Source organism: Muscardinus avellanarius (assembly GCF_963383645.1).
Source record: "Muscardinus avellanarius genome assembly, chromosome: 21".
Lineage (NCBI taxonomy): Eukaryota > Metazoa > Chordata > Mammalia > Rodentia > Gliridae > Muscardinus > Muscardinus avellanarius.
Window position 1 is genome coordinate 14,922,789 of NC_137807.1, and position 25,103 is coordinate 14,947,891.

Consider the following 25,103-nt stretch of genomic DNA (forward strand, 5'->3'; position numbering starts at 1 on the left):
ACTGAGGTTCCGCTCCTCACTGCACCGGCCCTGCGCTTGGTGCCCCACTGAAGTCAGGGCGCGCAGGGAGGCCGGAAGGCTCAGAGGTTGCCTGCAGATGTTACTAGTCGACCATCAGTAAAAGAACCCCTCCCGCTCAGACACATTGATCTTCCTTCTACCGGACTTAAGTTTTTCTAGCCCACAACCTAACAATTTTGGTAGCTTTTCCGTTTGGGAACCTAAGATGCAGCAGGAGCCCTGATTTTCAGCCCTGGGTGTGGAGGAATCAACCATGAAGTACATTCCCGCTGTGTGACCTGGTGTGTGTTTACACAAGTCTAATCTCAATTTTGAAAATGCTGCTATTAGTTTGCACTGGTGGTGAACTGGATTTTTTTTACCCCTATTGAAATGATAATGAGATGCTTACTAGTATTTATTTTAAAGGTGCTAGATTTAATTTTGTTGTGAAACCGATATGCTTACCTTGTGCTCCACTCCAGCACGGCACTGATCCTTTAACAACCTGCACTTAATGTGAATAACTGAGGAGGGCCACTGTAACTGCGACCTAAGGGTTTTGTTTGCAACCACAGTATTGAGCCATTAAAATGTTCACTGTTCTGTGCTTTTGAGCAAACTGTCAATTAAAATTAAAGTAAAACCTTGTATACTGTTTTACTCTTTCAAGTTATTTCCCAAGTGTTCAAATGCAGATGTGCGATCCCATCGATTTCTTAAGCACTGTGAAGTGAAATTTTCAGTTCAGGTGTGAAATAACATTTGCTGCTATGCAAGACACTGGCAGCCAGAAAACAGTCAAAGAGTTTCAACGTGCAGCAATTCTCGCCCTTTACATTTTGATTTCTACTTTGACCCTATAGATACTTTTTGTTTTTTGTTTTTCTGTGGTAATGGGGTACTGAACCCGGGGCCTCATGCATGCTAGGCAAGCAAATATATGTAGTTTTTCTAGGAGTCTTTTATAATGGATTCAAACTTTAAGCTGGGCATGGTAGCAACACACTTATAATCCCAATACTTTGAAGGCTGAGACAGGAGGATCGGCAGGTTTACAGCCAGCCTCGGTAATATAAGGCCCTTTGCAACTAGTGAGGCCTTGTTTCAAAATAAACAATAAAGTAGGATTAGCCACTGCCTTTTTTTGTTTTATTTTGTTGTTTTTTGTTTTTCGGTACTGGGGATGGAACCCAGGGGCATTCTACCTCCGAGCAACACCCCCAGCCCTATTTTCTATTCTTTTTGTTTTTTGTTGTGGTGGTGGTGGTACTGGGGTTCCTGGAAACCCTTCTACCTCCGGGCTTTACTCCCAGACCTATTTTTTATTTTGAAACTGGGTCTCTTAAACCAGTGAGGCTGGCTTTGAACCTGCGAACCCAGAGGCATTTGACCTCCGAGCTACACCCCTGCCCAATTTTTTATTCTTTATTTTGAAACAGGGTCTCACTGAGTTACGAAGGGCCTAAGTAGCTGAGGCTGTCCACAAACCGCGATTCTCCGGTCTCAGCCTCCCAAATGCTGGGATTACAAGCATGTGCCACCACGCCTAACTCCGGCTTATTCTTTATTTGGAAACAGGGTCTCACTGAGTTGCAAAGGGCCTCACCAAGTAGCTGAGGCTGGCCTCGAACCATGATCCTCCTGTCTCAGCCTCCCAAATGCTGGGATTACAAGCATGTGCTACCACGCCCGGCCCTTTTGTTTTAATACCAACATATTTGGTGTCAGATGGCTCTGGATGCATTAACTATCATGTGAACGTGTAAGGGGTCACATCCCAAAGCATTCTGGCTTAGAGAGAGAGAGAGAGAGAGAGAGAGAGAGAGAGAGAGAGAGGAAGAAAGAGAAAGCTGGGCATGGTGGCACATGCTTGTAATCCTAGTACTTGGGAGGCTGAGACAGAGGATCACAGGTTTGAGGACATTTTTTTCCCGCTACTGGGGATGGAACCGTGGGACATTCTACCTCTGAGCCACACCTCCAGCTCTATTTTTTCTTAATTTTGAAATAGGGTCTCACTGAGTTACAAAGGACCTCACTTAGTAGCCGAGGCTCCCCACAAACCATGATCTTCCTGTCTCAGCCTCCCGAATGCTGGAATCACAAGTGCAACACCATGCCTGGCCCCTGTTTCTAAATAAAGATAAAAATAGGGCTGGGGTTTAGCTTGGAGGGAGAGTGCTCCAGTTCAACCCTAGTGATACACACACTACACATAGCAAAGAGTTGCTGCTGGCCTGGTTTCCTTTTCCTGCAGAGAGCCAGCCACCTCCAAGAGGCGCTGCAGGGATGCCTCTGTGCAGCCCAACATCTGGAACAACTGCTTAAGTCAAGAAGGCCCAACGTGAAGAACCAGACTCGGCGTCTAGGATACTATATAAGCACCCTCTACAGAAGCAGTCTTTATTTGCATTTTAAGAGAACACATATGAAAAACGCATAGACAGACTGATGCAATGCTCAGTCCCTCTTTAAGTGACTCCCTGGGGGAAAGTCAAAGACCTCGGGAAGCAGAGCAATGGAATGCAAACAGAGATTACCTACGGTTTACCTCAGTGAATAAACGGCGTGGCCTAACTACAGCCATTTCCCCAAAGTGTCTTCACTCACAGTAAACACCAAGTAAACGATGCCAAGCTGCATATGAAACAAATGTGATGTTGCCTATACTGGCCTTGTGTGTAGAGAAGGAATTTTGATCAGACCATGACAAAAAGGCAGATGCCCTGCGGGACTGAGGGTGTAATTCTTTGTGTCTAGGAACCTCTCACTGGCAGCACTACCGGATGATGCAGACGTTAACTGGAACAGTGGTTCACATCTCTCTTCCTACCCTCACAAGTACAGTAGGAAGCAGATGTGAAACCGAGGAGGAGACCGTTTACTAGGTTATTTCAGCATGGCCTGGGGGATGAATCCTGGGCCAGAGTGAGAGGTGGCTCCGCTGTGTTCCCCAGGGCATGTTATGCGGTGGGTATTTACAGGAGGGTTAGACAAAATAGTTAACTACTAAAGGTATTCAAAAAAGGCCTGAGAAAATCTGGTTAAAATGTATAACCTTGTATTGCTACTGATGGGAGTAGTTGTTTTTATATCTTTTAAAAATAATAAAAAGATTCTGTTAAAAAATATATTTATCCAGTAAGATGTTGACTTGAACTCTAAAAAGCAATGTGGAATCACTTTCCCTTTTGAATGAAGAGCCACTGAGCTCCATGTTATCTCCCTTTCTAATTTCAAATCCACGCCTTCCTTTCAAGTGGGACTAGGACATGCAGCCAGTTCTAGAATCCTTCAGCTGGGCAGGCTCAGAACGCACCTGGTCTGTTCTCTGCTCTTCCAAAGTTGTAGCCATCTTGCTCAATTCACGAACAAGCTGTGGGTTCCCCTAGCTGCTCCTTCAGGGACAGGATTAGCTGCCTTTTGATTTAGCCTGGAGGATCCTGCTCTCAAAGGAATGGCATTTACGAATTCAAATCAGATCCCTCAATCCATGGAGTGAGGTGGTTTGAAACTATTAGTAATTTTTAAGGCTAAGGCAACATCCGTGGTCATTTGTATATCTTAATTTGATGCAAATAGTTAACCATAATCTAAAATAGATCCTGTACACATCTCCTCTTTAACATCAGCTGGGGGGGGGTGTGGAATAAGGTGGAGATGGAGGAGGAATAATGACAACGGCCTAGGAATCCTAGATAGAAAGGTAAAAATAAAGAGTACATCCGTACAAGCCATGTCTTTGGTGAACAGTAAAGGTCTCGAGATTCTCATAAACCACTCTACAAAGGCGGCTGCTGCTGCTCTCATAGAAAAGCACCCTGGCTCTGCAATAACTTGTTTTGTTATCACTCTTTGATAAAAATGTTTCTACAAACCTGCGGGGTTTGGGTGTTCTGTCTAAAGCTGGTAGTAAAAACGTGACCTGCGAGCCAGTTCAGCTAGTGGAAGGTAACAGCGCTTTCCTCCCCGCAGCCTGGCGATGGGGCCTGCCCCTCCCCTCCGGGGAGCATCCGGGACAGGCCTGGGAGGCCCTGGTCCTGTGCCTCTGGGTAAAGAAGGGGCAGCTGCCATCTGCGTGGAGTGCAGGTCCTCCTGGGCACAGTGGAGCAGCACGTGCGCAGCCTGGGCCCACTGCTCTGCAGCGGAGGGCAAAAAGGTCTATTTGTCAGTGAGCGACAGCTGCAGGACTTGCTGGAGCTCCGCTTCCTCCTCCTGGAGCCGGAGCTCCTGTTCTTCCAGCTCTTTGGCAGAGAGTTCCATGGCCAGCTGCAAGTCGCTATCAAAACGGCTAGTCTCGCTCAGGACCCCTGGGCAGGGGCCTTCCGTGCTGGTGAGGAGGCTCTCTTGGATGGCCCTGGGACGGAAGAGGGACCGAGAGGCAGTCTTTACTATCACCTTTACTGGTGCTCACAGTAACTGCATTTCTTTCTTTCTTTTTTTTTTTTTTTCGGTATGGGGGATGGAACCCAGGGGCATTCTACCTCCCAGCTATGCCCCTAGCCCTATTTTTTAGTCTTTATTTTTTGAAACAGGGTCTCATGAGTTGCAAAGGGCCTCACTAAGTAGCTGAGGCTGTCTGCGAACCAGGATCCTCTGGTCTCAGCCTCCCTAGAGCTGGGATTATAAGTCTGTGCTACCACACCCAGCAATAGCTGCAATTCTTAGTGGCTCCTGCTGGGTGATACATTTTCAGACTGTCAGTATTTTTTAACTGATACAAACTTCCCACTAGAGGCATCTAGACCTGTGATCATACATTACTTAAAGATCAAGCCAATCAGAAAACACTGGCTTGATGCTTTTCTTCTGCCAATGGCACTGACCTGTGAACTAGTCAGCACTCATCACATCTGGAAATACACTACTAAGAGTTCAGAGATAAAGTGGAGTGTGGTGGTACATGCCTGTAATCCCAATAAGAAGGAGGCCGAAACAGGAGGATCACATGTTCGAAGCAAGCTTCAGCAACTTAGTGAGGCTCTCAGCAACTTAATGAGACCCTGTTTCAAAATAAATAAATAGGGCTGGGGATGTAACTTGGAGGTAGAATGCCCTGGGTTTAATACCCCGCACACACACACAAAAAGAGTTCAGAGAGAGTTCAACGAGTCCTGCCACTAGAGGGAGCAGAAGAGCTAACACAGGAGTCGGCCAGGTACTGTGCCCACAGCAATTGGGGTTTTAAGTGCCTGTGTCAAGTTTGATTTGACAAGTGATTAAACAATAAGAGTCAAGTGGAGCAGGGCCGGTGGCGCGTGCTGGCAGTCCCAGTACTTGGGAGGCTGAGAGGGAATCACAGGTTCACAGTCAGTCTCGGCTACTTAGGCCTCCACAACTCCGTGAAACCCTGTTTCAAAATAAGAATAAAAAACAGGGCTGGGGTGTAGCTTGGGAGTAGAAAGCCTCGGAGTTCAAACCCTAGGACAACAAAAAATAAAGAGTCAATTACCTCTCATACTGGGCTTCATAGCTGTGCGTCGGGCTGATCCCGCCATTCGAAGCTGGTCCAGAAAGTTCCTAGCAAAAACAAACATGAGGAGAATGAATACCTCTAGGAGGAGGCGTCATGCTGATAAGGATTTAAGATGCTTACGAAATTTACATGCCTTTTTTTTGGGGGGGGGGTTCTGTTTTATTTTGTGTGGTACTAGAGAGTGAACCCAGGGATGTTCTACCTCTGAACTATATCCCAAGCCCTATTTTTTATTCTTTATTTTGAAACAGGGTCTTACAAAGCTGCAGAGGGTCTCACGAAGTTGCTGAGGTTGGCCACAAACCCTGATCCTCCTGTTTAGCCTCCCAAGTACTGGATTACAAGTGTGCGCCGTCACGCCTAGCTATATACCTATTGTTGACAGTGTTGTGTGTCACTAACAGGGACTTAGATTACCGTGACAGTATGGTACAACCATACAGTTGTCACTGATTCAAAGCTACCACCTTCTCACACTTCACACAGAAAACAATCTATTAAAAACAGTTAATGGTGGGTCAACATTTTTAAATTTTTGCAGTACTGGGGATGGAACCCAGGGGCATTCTACCTCCAAGCTACACTCCCAGCCCTATTTTTTATTTTTATTTATTATTTAATTTAATTTATTTATTTGCGATACTGAAGATTGAACTTTTATTTATTTACTTGCAATACTGAAGATTGAACCCAGGAGCATATTACCTCAACATCCCCAACACAATTTTATTTTATTATTATTATTATTATTTGGTGGTACTGGGGTTCTTGGAACCCCTTCTACTTCTGGGCTACACTCCCAGACCTATTTTTTTTTTTTTTTGGAAACAGGGTCTCTTAAGCCAGCGTGGCTGGCTTCGAACCAGCGCGATCCTGTCTCGGCCTCCCAAGCACGGGGATTACAAGCATGCACCACCATGCCCGGCTTATTCTTTATTTTGAAACAGGGTCTCACTAAGCTACGGAGGGCCTCACTAAGTAGCTGAAGCTGGCAGCAAACCCAGATTCTCCTGTCTCAGCCTCCCAAGTACTGGAATTACAAGCGTGTGCCACCACGCCTGGCTATTTTTTATTTATTTTGAAAAAAGGTCTCATGTTGCTGAAGACCTCACTTAAGTAGCTGAAGCTGTCCACGAACCCAGATCCTCCTGTCTCAGCCTACCAAGTGGTGGGATTACACGTGTGGGCCACCTTGCCTGTCCTGTGGGTTAACATTTAAATGACTAAGGCAGCCGGGCGTGGTGGCACACCCCTGTAATCCTAGCATTGTGGTTCGAGGACAGCCTCAGCTCCTTAGTGAGGCCCTTTGCAACTCAGTGAGACCCGGTTTCAAAATAAAAGTTAAAAAATAGGGCTGGGGGTGTAGCTTGGAGGTACAATGCCCCTGGGTTCCATCCCCAGTACTGCAATAAATAAATAAGTAAACAAACAAACTAAATGACCAAGGCAGGTAATTATTTTAGGACAAGATTAGAAGACATAATTCACTATTTGTTATCTTGAACTTTGGCTACTCCCCTGGTCAAAATGTATAGTCAATAAGATTTGTATAGAGCTTGGGGAAAAGCTAAGGCCCACTTATAGAGAGCAAGGAAGAGCAGATGGTCTGAGAGTGATGCTTGGGGCCTGGGTCTTCTCCCAGGAGCTCAAGGGCCATAAGCCTTCTCTGGAGTCTAGCCTCCAGCCTAGCAGCTTGAGAAAACCTAGTGGGTCTGTAGTGGTGGCAAAAGGAAGTGAAGGAGGAGGGCACACTATACGCAAGACCCAGGGCGTGAGTATAAACCAGAAAACCAAAAGCCTGGCTGGAGCAGGGGTGCCGAAACATGGGTACCATGTTAACATCCCATGAGGACAGGGGCAGAGGCTGCTTCACCAAAGAATTCTCCTTTTACAAATACCCACTGAATGAAACAGAGGTCAGACAGACAGACACCCATGAACAAAACGGACAGCAGGAGCCCAGGATACATCAAAGGTGGAAAAGGCAGACCAGACTGACCAGCGCAGAGCCAAGGCCACAGGGAGAGGACAGAGGAGCTGGCAGAGGGTGAGGAGGATCTCAAGCCCCAGTCAGAGGGAGCCGAAGTCTGAAGGGATAGACATGCAAAGTGGCGACTTTTACCCAGGTCTGTCCTGTGCTTGCTCTTTGCTAGAGATACAGAACGTATTTAAGGAGATAGTCCCTCTCACAATGGAATACAGTGTTTGAGTAAAATACTCTGTACATGGACTCAACAACCATCTCATCACATATTTACTGAGCAACCACCAAGCAGTGCTTGGGCTGCCTTGGGGAGGGATTAAAATCCACATCTGCCAGGTGTGATAGCGCACCCCTGTAATCCCAGTACTTGAGAGGCTGAGACAGGAGGATCGCAGGTTGGAGGGCAGTTTCAGCAAGCAGTGAGACTCCTATCAACCTAGCGAGACCCTGTTTCCAAATAAAAATAAAATAGGGCTGGGGGTATACCTCAGGGATAGAAAAGTTCAATCCCCAGTGCCACACACACACAAAAATAAACGAATACATAAAAAATCTACATCAGAGCCGGGTGTGGTAGTTTTGTAATCCCAGCCTTCAGGAGGCTGAGATAGGAGGATCTTGGTTCCCGGACAGCCTCAGCTATTTAGTGAGGTCCTCTGCAACTCAGTGAGACATTGTTTCAAAACAAAGAATAAAAAATAGGGCTGGGAATATAGCTTAGAGGTAGAATGCCCCTGGGTTCCACCCCCAGTACTGCCAAAAAAATAAATAAAAATCTGTATCAGGCTCGGCATGGCGGCACACGCTTGTATTGTAATCCCAGTACTTGGGAGGCTAATACCTCGGAGGTCTAATACCTCTGGGTTCCTCCCCCAGACCCGGAAAAAAAAAAAAAAAAATACACACACACACACACACACACACACACACACACACACACACACACACACACACATATATATAATGGGGCTGGGTGTGTGGCTCAGAGGTAGAATGCTCCTGAGTTCAATCCCTAAACTTGCTATTTAGAGTAAGTGTCTGGTTAGCCAGAAACCAAGGCCACACCAGAGGGCAGCGCTTGTGAAGCCCTGCCACTTTTCCTGAGAAACGCACCTGACTCCTGCTGGACTCCAGGAGGCTCTGCTGGATGGCAAACTGCATTATCTCGTAATCTTCATCTTGCAAATGCATATTTCTGCCATTGTCTTGAATGTGATATGATTCAGGAATTTCAAACACAGACTGATCCACCTCGAAGTCTGTGACCTGGGAAGCTGAAACACACAAAAAAAGCAGCCATCCAAGTGTCTGCTAAATTGTTTTTTTCCAGGTCTGGCTGGGGATGGAATCCAGGGGCATTCGACCTCCGAGCTATAGCCCCTGCCCTAATTTTTATTCTTTATTTTGGAACAGGTTCTCACTAAGTTGTGGAGGGCCTCAAGAAGCTGTGGAGGGCCTCACTAAGTAGCTGAGGCTATCTGAAAACCGTGATCCTCCTATCTCAGCCTCCTAAATGTTGGGATTACCACACCCGGCTTCATTTTCTTCTTTCTCTCTCTTTCTTTCTTTCTTTCTTTCTTTCTTTCTTTCTTTCTTTCTTTCTTTCTTTTCTTTTCTTTTCTTTTCTTTCTTTCTCTCCTCCTCCCCGTCCCCCTCTTCCTCCTCCTGTTTTTTTATTGCAGTACTGGGGGGTGGAACCCAGGGGCATTCTACCTCTGAGTGACATTCTCAGCCCTATTCTTATTCTATTTATTTATTCATTTATTCATTCATTCATTCAGTACTGGAGATGGAACCCAGGGCATTCTACCTCTGAGCTACACCCGCACCCCTATTTTTTTAGTCTTTTTATTTTTGAAACAGGGTCTCATTGAGTTGTGAAGGGCCTCGCTAAGTAGCTGAGGGTGTCTAGAAACCGTGATCCTCCAGTCTCAGCCTCCCGAGTGCTGGGATTAAAAGCATGCGCCACCACGCCTGGCTCTGATAAATTAATTTCCACTCCAACTTTTAGGGGGGAAAAAAAGATAGTTTTTGTTGTTAATCTGAGACAGGATCTCAAAATGTTGCCCACACTGGCCACAAGTTCCTGAACTCAAGCAACATTTCTGCCTCAGCCTCCCAAGAGTCTGGGAGGCATGTGTCATCATGCCAGATGAAAATTTTTTAATTAAAATAAATAAATAGCCGGGCGTGGTGGCACATGCTTGTAATCCCCGTGCTTGGGAGGCAGAGACAGGAGGATCGCGCTGGTTCGGAGTCAGCCTCGCTGGCTTAAGAGACCCTGTTTCCAAATTAAAAAATTATAAAATAGGTCTGAGAGTGTAGCCCGGAGGTAGAAGGGCTTCCAGGAACCCAAGTACCACCAATAATAAAAATAATAATAATAAAAAAATAATAATAATAATAAAAATAAATAGCCAGGTATGGTGATGCACACTTGTAATCCCAGTACTTGGGAGGCTGAGACAGGAGGATTGCAAGTTTGTGACCAGCCTCAGCAACTTAGTGAGGCCCTCTACAACTCAGACCTTGTTTTAAAATAGTAATAAAATAGGGGCACATCTCAGAGACTGAATGCCCCTGGGTTCAATCCCCAGTACCACAAAATAAATAAAGGATCAAAGTTTGTTATTAAGATATTTTTGAGGAAAAATATAATAAAAATACCATAATATAGTTTTTCTTTGTACTTTTTTAGGTTAAAAATATATACATTGTCATAAAAAATACAGAAGACTATAGAATGAGAAGATCTCTCTCCCTACACTACTTTTATTTCCACCAGAGTTTCCTTGGAGTATACTGATGCACATATGTGTGCACGCAGGTGTGTATGTGTATACATACACAGTCACACTGATGTGCTTTTTTCTTTCTTAATGTGTAATATGATAAACATAAACAAGAATATAAAAAAGATCTGAACACTTACAAATGGTAGCAAGAAGACAAATGCCCATGTTCCCTTCGCCTAGACTAAGACACACACAGTGCTACCAATACCAGAGTCCAGGGAAAGAGCCTTCTTAACCACACCCCCTTCCTCCTCTCTATAGGTGAACTACATAAGTCAGAATAGTGGCTTTCGGTACTTAGCTCTTATTTTGGGAGTTTTACCACATATGAGATTTATCAGTTTTGATGTATTTTAAATAAATAAAATTACTTTCACTACTATAGGTTTTCTGTTGCTATTGATATACCACAAGTAGCACATTCTAAGATCTGGTAGTTTCCAGGCCTTTGTTATTGTGAACAATGCTGCTGTCCATTATTTGGGTCTCCAGATGACCACACACGTGCACTTCTCTGGAGTACATACCTAGGAGTGGCTAGGTCAAAATGTATATATATCCTCAACTAAGTAATACCAATTTATTTTATTAAAAAATTATACTAAGCTGGGAGTGGTGGTGCACGCTTGTAATCCCAGCATTTGGGAGGCTGAGAGTGGAGGATCGTGGTTTGTGGCCCTCTGCAACTCAGTGAGACCCTGTTTCAAAATAAAAAATAGGGCAGGGGGGTGTAGCTCAGAGGTCGAATGCCCCTGGGTTCCATTCTCCCAGACCTGCAAAAGAAAAGAAAAGAAAGAAAGAAAGAAAGGAAGAAAGAAAGAAAGAAAGAAAGAAAGAAAGAAAGAAAGAAAGAAAGAAATTATACTAATTTACTCTTCCTGCTAATAATGGATGAGTGTTCCTTTCCTGTATAACCTCATGAACATCTAATACCACCCAACTTTATTGTCCACATCAGGAAAAAGAACCACAAGCTAGGCCCTGTCTCAAAATAAAATGAAATAAAAAGGGCTGAAGATATCACTCAGTGGTAGTGCTCCCCTGGGTTCAATCTCCAAGTAGTTTGGGAGGTAAAAAAAATACTAATAAAATCAGGAACAAGGCAAGGTTGCCCATTCTTACCACTGTTATTCAACACTGCACTGGATGTGGTAGCCAGACCAAGGCAGAAAAAGAAATAAACGGCTTAAAGAATGGTAAAGAAGAATTAGAGTTGTATTTATTCATGGGTAATATGATATGTATATAAGAAATTCTAAGTAATCTACAGTAAAGCTACCAGAAGTCAAGTGAATTTAGTAATGTTACAAGATACAAAGATCAATTTCTATATACTAGTAACTGAAAAAATTTAGGAAATAGTTCCCTTTACAATTGCATCCAAAAATATGAACTGGACCGATGGCAAAAGAGCATGAGTAGCCGGGCGTGGTGGCGCACGCTTGGAATCCCAGCATTCAGGAGGCTGAGAAGGAGGACCGTGGTTCGAAGACCACCTCCGCTACTTAGTGAGCCCTTGGCAACTCAGTGAGACCCTGTTTCAAAATAAAGAATAAAAAATAGGGCTGAGGATGTATCTCGGAGGTAGAATGTGGGTTCCATCCCCAGTTTAAAAAAAAAATAGCATGAGGAAATTTGGAGGTATTTAGGAATGTTCTGTCTTGGCTGTGGTTGTACCAGAAAATACCCATTTGTCTAAATCTACTGAACTGCCACATTTAAGTGGGAGCATTTGATTAGATGTACACTACCCTCAATAAAGCTGTTTTTTTATGAACATGCTATCTTTTTAATACAAGTAGAACCATATATATTCCATGAGGTGTTTTTTCACTTAGTCTAAAATAAACCTCAAATTTTCTCATATCTAACATAAGATTCATTTCGTAAGATTATCCTAATTTCAAACTGAATAAATAATTAGTATAATTACTGAATATATCAATTTTTTAAATCATAAAGCTCAACTTTCTTGTTTACCTGAATCAGCCTGGGTCCCTTCCACAGTTTGAGATACATTTTCTTCAGCAGTGCTGCAGCCATTAACATTTCCAAATGTAATCCGCGCATTTAAGACGTGAAACAAGGGAATTTCTAACAAAAAAAATTCTTTTATAAGTGAAGTAACTGAGAATAATCATCATAATAGTAATTTACTGAGTTAGGCTAACAAAACTGGTGCTGTGCCTAGCGCTTTTATCAGTGCGAGCTCATTAAATCCTTATAAAAGAGCCCTCCCCAATACAGATAGGAAAACAGATCAAATTCACATCCTAGACCACAACGCTTCAGTGATGATCTAGCCAGGTTTCAAGTGTCAATACACAAGCATTCAAAACGGAAATTCCTCACAATCAACGTATTATATACAGCATTATGCAGATGAGTTCAGACCCTAAGACATATAGACCAAAGGAACTTGGTTATCAATTGTCCTCCTTATATAAATGTCTAATTTAAAGTTCCACTTAAGTAAAACTTGACTTTAAAACAATGAATACGTTATATTTTTGTGCCTTCTCATGTCTGTACATAGAACTGATGGTTGAACGCCTCCTAATTTTGATTACAAAATGAAACAAGAATCATGACACTTCTTTAGGTGATTATTTATTTATTTATTGGTACTGGGGATGGAACCCAGGGGCTTTCTACCTCCGGGCTATACTCCCAGACCTATTTTATACTTTATTTGGAAACAGGGTCTCACTAAGTTGCTGAGAGCCTAAGTGGCTGAGGCTGGCTTTGAACCCGTGCGATCCTCCTGTCTCAGCCTCCCAAGCGCGGGGATTACAAGTGTGCGCCACCACGCCCGGCTCATGACACTTCTTTAAACCAAATCAAATGTGGGTAATTTTGACCTCCTCCTTATTTACTATACGCTTCCTTGTACAGAATGTGTTCCAATTCTGTGAGGCACATTCTGTCCCCCACAGAAACGGGTAGAACCTGAGTGTTGTGAGTGTCCTGAGCTTTGTTTTACGGTACCTATTTTGACAGGAAAGCCAGGTGGGAATTCCAGCTTGATGAAATCTCTCAGCCTTGCAAAGTGAGCACTAGTTCGAGCCATGAGGTCAATGATGGGAATGACCTGCTCCACGAGGGAAAGGGGGAACTCTTCACACATCCACAGCATCGCCTTGAACCTGCGGGATTCGGAGGAGACAAGCTGAGGCTTTTCCAGACAAGCTGGCTTTTCCAGACAGCTCCACATTGTGCTGCGTACCCTCATGCATCTGCATCTCAGCAGGCCGCACCCTCCCCTAGAAGACTGGAGCCACAGGAGACCGAGACCACCTGGAATGTGGCAGTGGGCACAAGGGCCCGCATCACCCCACAGCATGGTGATGGAGACCACGCAGGAAGCAACTGACACTCTGATACCCAGGAAACACTTCCACCTCCTAGCCAAGATTTGTTGCTGTAAACAAAAATAATAAGAGGAAAGCATTCTTATATCTAATCTATACTCTATTTGGAAAGGAGCTAATCAGAGGGCAATGCACTTTCATCAGATAAAGGAATTTAAAAATTCCTTTTAAGGAAAAGGAGCAGAGGAATGATGGAACTTAACACCACAAAACAGCACCACTTCTGAGACGATCCCTAAATGGAAACCGCAGCTGACTCTCCCTTACTTTTGCGTTCTAATGGTCATCTCTTTGGGCCTTCCGATGTCCCTGTCTTTCAGATCGAAGTCTCCATCGAAGTACTCTTCAGGCGTGATGGCAGTGGGGTTGTTTGCAGTGGCACACTCCGTGGTGAGATCCTGCTGAGCCAGAACTCAGAGTCAGAAGTGCCAAGCAACAGCTCAGTCTCTGAAGCATGTGGACCTACTAAGCATCAGGAGGTTCCAGACACTCGCTTTTATTATTAATATTATTAAGTTATCGCATGAAACCAGCAAGTCCCAAAAGAGTTCACCAAACTACATGCCAAATCTAATGGGTTTCCCCATTTAAGGTATTTCTCCACTCTCTGCATTTTAATCTCCTGATTCCAGAAGAGAAAAATCTGAGAGACAGAAATACTTCAAAGTATATAAGATTTGAAAGACTTGAAGTTTAGCTGGGCGTGGTGGTGCACGCTTGTAATCCCAGCATTTGGGAGGCTGAGACAGGAGGATCGCAGCAGCTACTTCTTAGTGAGGCCCTCTACAACTCAGTGAGACCTTGTTTCAAAATAAAGAATAAAAATAGGACTGAGGGTATAGGTCAGATGTAGAAGGCCCCTGGGTTCCATCTCTAGTACCTAAAAAAAAAAAAAAGAAAAGAAAAAAAAAAGACTTGAAGCAGTCTAAGTTCCAGCTCTGTCATGTCTAGGGATGTGTGGGTGCGTGAGTGTGTGCATAAATAACTGAGGACTGAAGCCAGGAGCATTCTACTACCTCCAAGCGACACCCCTAGCCCTAGTTCATTTTTTTATATTGAAATAGGGTCTCACTAGTTGCTCAGGGTGGTCTCCAATCTGCGATCCTCCTATCTCAGTCACCCAAGCACCAAGTTACAGGCTTGTGTCACCATGCTCAGCTGAAATCTTTCTTTCTTTCCTTCTTTCTTTTCTTCTTTTCTTTCTTTCTTTCTTTTTCTTCCTTCCTTCTTTTTTTTTTTTACCTTCAGTGACATCCAATGTACCAATTGTGCATACCTATTGTGGGGACCTAGTGAGAAATGTTCGATAAGATGTTCTGTCATGATGTAAAGTCCTGAATTCGTGTTAAGTGTCATGTTTATAGAAACACCCCTAGTTTTTAACAGATGACAAGCACCTGATTTCAATACTCTTACCCCTCTCCTAAAATCTTTTTCAAGGCTCACTCATCTAACTCTCATCCAAAAGAATATCTTGAATCCAACCTTAGGAGTTTAACTTTTTTTAGTACTAAAGATTGAACCCAGGGGTACTCCACCTCTGAGCTACACACCCAGCCCTATTTTATTTTTTAATATGAAACAGGGTTTCAATAAGTTCTTGAGGGTCTCGCTAAGTTGAACCTGGCCCTAAACCTGTGATCCTCTCATCTCAGCCTCCCAAGTCCTGGGATTACAGGCGTGCACCACCATACCCAGCTCCTCTTTAACCTTTTCAAATAAAAGCGGCCTGCTCAAGATCCAGTAACACAAGTTACACCTGAGTTAATTCTTTTCATTGAACTCTGATGATAGCATGTAGCTCCAACTCACCCCTTGAGCACCAAACTGGTGTTCCACGGTTCCCAGCAGAGACTCCAGTGGGTTCCTGTCCGCTGCAGAGAGAGGAAAGGTCAATGTCTAGTATTATATCTTACTGTGACATAGAAAAAGTTTCTCATATTTCAAAGTTTCTGAGCCAAGCTACCTGTATATTAGGACGTCCATTTATAGTCAGGCTGATGAAATCATCCCCAAAGCTAATTTACTGCTTACTGCACACTTTTAATAGGATCTCTGATCTAGAGGAAGTTATAAAAATTCAAGCAGAACAGTGGAAGAGTTTGGATTTAGGAGTCGGTCGGACTGGACTCTACCCCACCCTGGCCACTCCCCACCACATGGCCTGTTCCCTCTCTCACGGAAATGGCCGCCCTGGTTCTGCTGCTCACAATTTCCACACTTACCATGTGCTCCGAGCACCATGCTAAAGCTTTACATGTGGTAACTCATCTCATCTCAGGAAGGCCCAGGATCACCTCCACTTACTACTGAGCACACTGAGGCAGAGGCCAGAGCGCTCACAAAGCCGAGATTCGACAGCTACATGGCAGCCCTGTATTGGCTCAGGCCCAGCTCCACCCAAAGTGTGCATCCTAAGTGCTCAGACTAACTCACCTGTCCCAGTGATAAATCCTCCAGTATTCCTTTTGACTTTTTTGCATGAATGCAACATTGCTCACCATATCACATAAACAAGCCCCCATGAATTGTTCTAATTACTGCTGAAAGCAACTACAGGGAGACACTCCAAGAACGAATCAGTCCAAGGGAACTTTTCCTTCTCTCTCTCTCTCTCTCTCTCTCTTGCAGTAGTGGGGCTTGAACCTAGGGGCATTTTACCTCTGAGCTATACCCCCAGCCCTGTTTTTCATTCTTTATTTGAAACAGGGTCTCACTAAGTTGTAGAAGGCCTCACCAAGTAGCCGAGGCTGTCCGTGAACCTGCGATCCTCCTGTCTCAGCCTCCCAAGAACTGGGATGACAAGCGTGCGCCACCACGCCCGGCCCAAGGGAGCTTTTATAAGAAGCAGTTAGGATTGGGGTTAGCATGTCCCGATCACACTACCCCAAACTTAACAGAGCCAACAAAGGCGCTCTCTAGATTAACACAATAAAAGGGGCAGGAAGGTGGCTGTGACTACCTTTGTATCTCTTCTTTTCCTCCTCGGTCAGGTGTTCTGTGCGTATTTTGGTTATCACACTCACATTGTTTACTGTGTAAACCTTGAGAGATGTGTGCAAAAGAAAACAGTGACACAGGGGATCAAAACTCAAAAAATAAGCATAGCAAGAGCAAGAACGCTGAAGCCAAAATTAAAAAAAAATCCAGCAAAATAAAAATGAGAAATGGTTAACAATCATTAGGATCCTTCAGAGAAAATAGACAAATGATCAACTTAGAAATGCATCAGCAGTTACTTCTCACAACTGACAGTTTAACAGTGAAATAACCTGCCCTTCTTGTTGCTAAATCATCTCTAACCATGTCCCATACCCAAGGGTCCCACCTAGGCTCCTCCCACACCAAGGCACCTGGGCCGGTCTCCCGCACTTCCACACCTTATTCCGTGGTAATCGTCTAACAGGACTTAGACAGCCGTCGGCTGAGTAGAAGAAAAAGGAATGAATTCGAGTCCTCTAGACCTGTGAGATTCAGAGAAAACCTGTCTACTGACACACACAAAAAAATTATTATAACTGCCAGAGGAAATGCTTGTATTATCAGGGTGACTAAAGAATATGGTGGTCTCGAAAATCAAATATAGCCGTGTACACAGAATTAACTGTATATGCCATGTGTGTACTGGCGACATTGAAAGCTACAGAAAGTACACGCAGCACTAGAGTGACCACCTCTAAAAGCATCTCGCTGAGCGTGACGTAAGCTTTAAACACTACTCAGAGGCCACCAGAGGACCTGCTATCTGGCTCCATCCCCACAGTCATCAGCCCTCCTGTACCAAGACTCAGGAAAGGCCAGCAAATGGCAGAAGACTCAAAGATAGTTGTCTCCACTACTAAAGTGGTTTTTAAACTTACTGATGTCATATAAATGAGCTGTAAGCCTTCTGAATACAATCAGGCTGATTAAAAAATACTTAGAGTCTCTAAGTTTTTGTTTGTTTGTTTTTTTGTTTTGTTTTTTTTTGCGGGTCTGGGGATGGAACCCAGGGGCATTCAACCTCTAAGTTTTTTAAAGAAGTTTTTAAAAAATAACAGACTCACAAAAGCTACTATATAATACATTTTTTAAATACCACTCAGGTTATTATAAAAAAATTAAAAAGATGAGCAAGCATGTTAACCCTTCCTTCCTAAAAGAGATTAAAGGAATGACTGGCTTGTCCTTCCCACCGGAGCAACTGGTACCTGTGCTCATTTCTCTACAACTATGTCTCTTTGGCATAGAGACCTCCTCGGGACATGCTCCCATTATCCAAAGGTCAGTAAAATAAAATATCCAAGCAAGAAACACATTAAACAGAACGTATTCCCCAGAGGACCTTCATGGCACAGATGCATGGAAAAAAAAAAAAAAAGCTGAACAAGCTCCTTGTTTGCATAGAAGCTACATAGCTATATTAAATCTTATTTTAAGAGTTTCCTTTTACCTTTGCTTCGTAACCATTAACAACTTCTGCTTTATCTGTCCTCCATCCCCAGAATCCGGATTTAGTTCTGATAAAAAGTGAACACCACAAATTTCTACATGTACAATATGCCATTCATTTATCCCTGCAGCCTTTACAGTCTCCCCCCAGCTTAAGTTAGTGAAGGACACGTGGAAAACATGGTCCTATTGTCCAGAAAGGATGCTATCAATGACAGGTGGCTCAAGCATCCCCACCCCCCTCCCACAGGCATTAGTTAATTTGCCTCACTCCAGGCATCAAAAGCCTCCATTCTTGGCTTCTTTACAAAACTGTCAGCACAGGGACAAAGGTGGTGACATTTCTTGGACAGCTGTCCGTGGAGTGAGTGAAGGTGACCAGTGTCCAAGGTATCGCCACAGCAGGTATCTGGGTCAGAGATTTATCGCAGTCATCTTAACCGTGGCCACGGACGTCAGAGGCCCTGTCTCCGTAAGTGGCTGCATCTCCATTAAGGAATTCTTAAAACAGTGAAACACAGAGCATCCTGCTCCTTGGAAGAGAGGCGGGGGCAGAAACGCAGCACAATGTGGAGCTGTCTGGAAAAGCCAAACAGAAGTCTGCAAAATGGCTTGTGTACCACACATTTCGTCATGGGATGGGGAAAGGATGTTAAGAACAGTTTGCCAGCCCGGCTGTTAATTTCAGGCTGAGGAACTGCTTTAAAGTTGCCCAGCATTCCAGTAGCAGCTGTGGTTCTGTGCCCAGAGACCCAGTTATTCAACTCTACACCCTCCTGGAAAAAAGGTATTCAGGAACCAAGAACAGCCAAGAGGTTCTCATTCTTTTGCAAAGCACCTTTACCCTGGGACATGCTGCCCCTCAGAGGGGAGCCCTGCCCAGCCCCGTCCCTTGTCCCTTTTGTCTAGGACGTCACGTCCTAGCTCTCAGTGGGCTGGGTGGGGTGAGAGCTTGCCCCTGCCCTGACATCAGCAGGACATCACGCAGGAAACTCAGCGAACAGTGGCAGGTGCCAAGTCACAGAGAAGATGCACAGCTGTTACAGTGTGCTTCAGTTTGCTTGCCTTCTAGTTGGGTTTGTTTGTTTTGTTTTTGTGGTGCTAGAGATTGAACCCAGAGGGATTCTATCTCTGAGCTACAGCCCCAGCCCTACTTTATTTTTATTTTTATTTTTTTATTTTTTATTTTTTGGTGGTACTGGGGTTCCTGGAAGCCCTTCTTCCTCCGGGCTACACTCCCAGACCTATTTTATATTTTTGAAACAGGGTCTCTTACGCCAGCACGGCTGGCTTCGAACCTGCGCGATCCTCCTGTCTCCGCCTCCCAAGCGCGGGGATGACAAGCGTGCGCCACCACGCCCGGCCTTTATTTTTATTTTGAAACAGGGCCTTCCAAGGTTGATGAGAGTCTCACTACTTGCTGAAGCTGTCCTCAAACCTGCGATCCTCCTGTCTCAGCCTCTGAGTACTGGGATTACAGGGATGTACCACTGCACCCAGCTCTAATTGGGTTTCGTAAATACAGTTAGTGTAGAAGGGATGTGGTAAGTTTAATAGGTATATTTAGCTCATCACAGAAAGGAGGGACCAGGGCTTTAATTTTCCTTAGTTGTATACAATTAGTGCAACATGACCCATGCAGGGAAAGACAGGAACTTAAAGGGATTATCCCATATGTTAGCTATTTCTAACTTATACTTTAGAAACAAAATGGTGGCCACAGGGGAAGGGGCAGAGCTATATCTGACCCATTAATAAACCACAGTCCCGAGCTGGGCGTGGTGGCACACACTTGTAATCCCAGATACTTAGGAGGCTGAGACAGAGGGTCTGGGTTTGTGGCCAGCCTCAGATACTTAATGAGAACCTCTGCAACTTAGTGAGACCATGTTTCAAAATAAAAAACAGAAAATTGGGCTGGGGGTGTAGCTCAGAGGTAGAATGCCCCTGGGTTCAATCCCTAATACTGAAAAGAAAAAAAAAAAAAAAGCCACAGCACCCATCTAACCAGCAACAATTTAAAGCCAAGAAATTCCTTTCACCTAAGTCAATCCTCAGTTCCACATCTTTGTGCCAAGTTACTCGGTGTTTAAGGTGGGAAGATACTGTTTTCTACACACCGTCCTCTGAGGGACCAACAGATGGTGACATCTGCCCCACTTTACCCTTCATAAAGGAGGAGGAGGAAGAGGAGGAGGAGGAGGAGGAGGAGGAGGAGGAGGAGGAGGAGGAGGAGGAGGAAGAGGAGCTGTGTTGCTCCCGCCCACAGCTCTTCGGTCTTCTGCATCTGCTCTTTTGTGAGCCTGGCTACTACTGCTCTTGGTGCTCCCACTGTGGCAGCAGAGTTAGGACTCAGCGTCTGTCTTAAAACCAGGTTTCAAATAATTCCTCAGCCCTCAGATGACTGTCTGCCCAGGCATTTGAAGACAACAGGATACCCGGCCTTCTCTGGGCACCATTTTTGCCTCTTCTTGTCTCCCCTGAGACCACCACACCAAAGGCTACTTAATGAGCACTGGGTCATGGGAACTGCTACACAATTTGGAAAAAAAATCTCTGAAGATGACAGGGAATGAAGGTTTTATTTGAAGTAAGAAGAGAAAAATCCAAAGTCCAACCAGAGAGTACACTGCAGGCCAAAAATGCATCAGGGAAGGAAGGAATCTGCAGGCATCAAGCTCTAAAAATCAGACTAGAAGAAGGAAATGGACAGAAATGACCCTCATAAAATGGGGGAGAGCCACACCCTCCACATTCAGACAAATGTGCCCTCACATTTCTACTTCAGAGTAGCTGTGCATGCTTTTTGTATTGGCAAACCTCATGCTCAAGAGTAGCTCAGATCCTTTCTTGATGCATGATAAGTTCACTGATCACCATAAAAAAGTGGCCATCTTCCAGAAACTTGGCTTCAGCAGCCCACTGTCAGCTGCAAAAGGAGAGTTGGTTCAAACACTTTGAAAACCCTACGCCCAGACAAACACACATGCCTTCGTGCTCAATACCAATGGACGTGCTATTTCCCCATCTGCACTCAGTGGGGTAAAGCCAGTAATTGCCACATGCCCTTTATAAACTGCACTTAATAATAAACAATGACTCTAGCAACTGCACTGATGAGCTACATCGGGAGCAATGTCTCAGACTTCAGAATCTTCATCTCCAGATGGACTTGTTTTCTTCTTTTTGCTAAGGAAACACAAAACCAGAGATCAGGCTACTTGCCCAAAGACAGTAACCCTGGTGACGGCAGGTCAGTCTTTCCCGCTCTCATCTCCACTCCAGGGCTGCGACAATGCAGCAGCCTCCTCTACCTTCTGAGGTAATACACAGAGCCTTAAGATGAAGAAGCCCTCTGTCTACAGAGGCACGTGATCAAGCCTGGAGATACCTCCAATCAGTCCCTAGTTCTGGATCCCTGAAGGACAACAGATACCAATTGGGTGCAGCGGTGGGAGGAGGCTGGCAAGGGCCCTGCCCTGCCTGAAGGGAGGTGACTGCTCCTACCAAAGCACAGACAGGCCTGGACACCGCACGGCTGCGATCCTGGTTCTTCCTCCCACTACAAACTGACACCCTAATTCTACAGCCTGCTCTCAATGAGAAGAAAAAGGCACTTAAGTTCTATGTTTGACTAAACCGAAGTCTGTTTTATTAACCAATTTTATACTGGAAGTGAAGAAAAGAAAAACTGTACGAGAGGATAGTTAGCACATTCATAGAGAGGAAGAGCACTGACACCGGGCCAGCAGTGTCCACTCCAGCTCAGACCATGCTGCGTGGTTTCCAAAGAGCTGGGCGTGGCGTCCTTGGCAGACACTAAGGGCTCTGGTGGACGCATCAGCCCCTGTGCTCCACAGCAGGTCCTGTGAGGGCCTCTATCTCCCAGGATCCCACCCACTGTGTGACCCAGAGGTAGATGACCAGAATGGTGTTCTCCTCTAGGTCAACAAGACACAGGCCTCTCCGAGAACTCCCTTCGTAGAGTCTGGAATAGAACTGACCTCCGACAGCTCCTTCTAAATTACCAGGCCTCAAGCGCAGAAAAAGAAGCATATTTAACTCTACAGTACATGTAGTAAATCTGATTAATAGCAGAACAACTAAATTCAATGATGAGCCAATTCTAGCTTTCAAAAACTCAGAGCCCCTGGGACTAGGGAGTGTTGTGGATCCCAAACTACCAAAACAAAAATAAGATTCAAGTAAAATCTAATAGAAAGGACCCAGAAAAGAATGCAATGATATCTCTCCCAAGACTTAACCAGTGTACTATAAAAATGATAGTCAACATAGGACATCCACAATAGTTTCTATCTCATTAGTAATTAAACTTAAATCCTCCAACGTTCATTATGTCACATTAGGAAAAAAACCCAATCCATAATTTCCAATTAATATGGCAATGCATCAATTAGACACTAAAATTTGGAGTCTCATTCATACCTCTCAAAAGCGATATTTTTAGTGTCGAGGTTGGTGTTAATGACTGGGCTAGTGAGCCGCCTCTCGACCTCCCTACTTTTTGGCTTCATCAAGTCCAGAGAGAGGCGCTCCATCTCCTGGGAAAGATCAAAGTGTTCAGTGGTGACCACCTTGTCATCATGGTTGACTTCCATCAACTCCGCCCAATTGTCTGTTAATGAAAACAGGAAAGTAACCAAATCAATGCAAAGAAGATGAACAAATGAGGCCCACAGTTTAAAGTGCAGCATCATTCCCATTTTTCCTCCTACATGCTACCTGATAGAGCCTACTGATTATTTCTCTTGGGCAGTTTTTCACAATACATAGGAGGCTCCAGGCCACTGTCTCCAAAGATACAGATTTTTAAAAATAATTTGCAGTCTTTAATAGTAGCACATTTTGTCTATGAACTTTATAAAATATATTACTACAGAATTAACATAAATTATTTGTGTAGCACATCAAGTGAGTAATTTCCTTTCTTATCCTCCATTCGGAAGATCATGGCTAGTTAAGGAGGGAATACAAAGAGATACATGACGGAAGGTTTACAGCAAAGGCTGAGGACAGTAAGCCATCTCGCATGTCACAGGGGTGGGCGAGTGTTGTGTAAGGGTAACTCAGGTGTGCAAGAGATCTAGCCGACAAGAACCAAGATAGAGATGGAGACCTGAATAATTAACAGGGATAAGCAAAAATATAAAGCACGTGGATATGAACATATTTTGATGGTTAAAAATCACTCTGTAATTTGCTTGAGCAGTGATTACTAGAACGGAATCACTCACCTTCTCCCTTAAATATAAAACTACGCCGCCCTCTAATCCAGCTCATGTTCTCAAATCCCAGCAACGTGATATCGACACGCAGTTTGGCGCCACTTTTCCAAATGCGACAGACATCGTTTGGGCATATTCTGGAAACCAAGGGCACTGGAGGAGAGAAGTGTACTACTGAGAAAAGCCCAAGGGCCAAGCAGGACACCAGGCCAGGAACTCAGGGTTCTGACTTTAACACAAGGGGGGGATTGAGCCAGGCGTGGTGGTGCACGCTTGTAATTCAGCATTTTGGAGGCTGAAATAGGAGGATCATGGTTTGAGGACAGCCTCAGCTACTCAGTGAGGCCCTTTGCAACTCAGTGAGACCCTAATTCAAAATAAAGAATAAAAAATAGGGCTTAGGGTGTAACTCGGAGGTAGAATGGCCCTGGGTTCCACCCCTAGTAATGCAAAAACAGAGGAAAGGAGTGGCAACATCTGACTGTCAAACAGAACCAGATTTCTTGGCTCCCACACTTATCATACAGAAAGTCATCTTAAATAAGAATGGATGCCGGGCATGGTGGTACACACCTATAATCCCAGTACTTAAGAGGCCAGACAAGAGGATGAGAGGTTTGAGATCAACCTCAGGAACTTAGCAAGACCCTGCTTCAAAATGAAAAAAAAAAAATTTTTTTTTTAAGGGGCAATAGGGATAGCTCAGAGATAGGATGCCTTTGGGTTCTATCCCTTGTTCCTCCAAAAATAAAATAAAATAATAAAAATGGAAGGGCTGGAGTGCTGATTAATGGTAGACTGTGTGCTTAGCATGCACAAGGCCCTAGGTTCAATCCCAGCGCCAAAAGTGAAAAAGTAATTCATTAAAAATAAATTATCTGGGTGTGGGAGTGCACACCTGTAATCCCAGTACCTGGGAAATTAAGACAGGAGGATTGTAGTTAGCAAGACCCTCAACAACTTAAAGAGATCCTGTTTCAAAATAAAAAATAAGCCAGATGTGGTGGTGCATGCCTGTAATCCCAGCATTTAGGAGGCTGAGACAGGAGGTCACAGGCTTGAGGACAGCCTCAGCAAGTAGGGAGACTCTCACCAATCTAGTAAGACTTGTTTCAAAACAAAAAATAAAATAGGGCTAGGGGTGTAGCTCGGAGTTCACGCCCCTGAGTTTAATCCCCAGTACGCAAAACTAAAATTAAACAAAACAAAACAAAATAAAATGAGCCAGGCATGGCAGCACATGCCTATAATCATAGTACTTGGGAAACTGAGACAAGATCACAGGTTCAAGGCTAACCTTAGCAACTAAGTGAGATCCTGTTTGAAAGCAGAAAAAAAATATACATTTTTTTTTTTTGGTGGTACTGGGGGTGGAACCCAGGGGCTTTTCTACCTCTGGGCTATACTCCCAGACCTTTTTTATACTTTATTTGGAAACAGGGTCTCACTAAGTTGCTGAGAGCCTCACTAAGTAGCTGAGGCTGGCTTTGAACCTGTGTGATCCTCCTGTCTCAGCCTCCCAAGTGCTGGAATTACAAGTGTGCGCCACCACGCCCAGCTAGAAAAACTTTATTTTGGGGGGAGGGTCTAGGGATGGAACCCAGGGGCATTTGGCCTCCAAGCTACACCCCCTGCCCTATTTTTTATTCTTTATTTTGAAACTGGGTCTCACTGAGTTGCAAAGGGCCTCACTAAGTAGCTGAGGCTGTCCAGGAACTACAATCCTCCCGTCTCAGCCTCCGGAATGCTGGGATTACAAGCGTGCCCCACCATGCCCAGCAGAAAAAATTTTTAAGA

General features: G+C 44.4%; 1 protein-coding gene across 2 annotated transcripts in view; it reads right to left on the reverse strand.

Annotated features, from left to right (window-relative positions):
* Positions 1-4,164: 4,164 nt before the first annotated feature.
* Positions 4,165-25,103, reverse strand: part of ANKRD13A (ankyrin repeat domain 13A) — a gene marked incomplete at both ends in the record, with an annotated part of 39,345 nt that continues 18,406 nt past the window's right edge. Inside the window, 11 exons of one of the 2 annotated variants that reach the window (XM_080717500.1) lie at positions 4,165-4,360; positions 5,456-5,523; positions 8,577-8,737; positions 12,239-12,352; positions 13,247-13,404; positions 13,897-14,027; positions 15,442-15,503; positions 16,592-16,673; positions 18,062-18,128; positions 22,507-22,696; positions 23,316-23,459. In XM_080717500.1, the coding sequence (XP_080573626.1) occupies positions 4,165-4,360; positions 5,456-5,523; positions 8,577-8,737; positions 12,239-12,352; positions 13,247-13,404; positions 13,897-14,027; positions 15,442-15,503; positions 16,592-16,673; positions 18,062-18,128; positions 22,507-22,696; positions 23,316-23,459 (1,373 nt within the window). Of the gene's footprint in view, positions 4,361-5,455; positions 5,524-8,576; positions 8,738-12,238; positions 12,353-13,246; positions 13,405-13,896; positions 14,031-15,441; positions 15,504-16,591; positions 16,674-18,061; positions 18,129-22,506; positions 22,697-23,315; positions 23,460-25,103 lie in introns of both variants that reach the window. The other variant, XM_080717499.1, reaches the window with a different exon arrangement.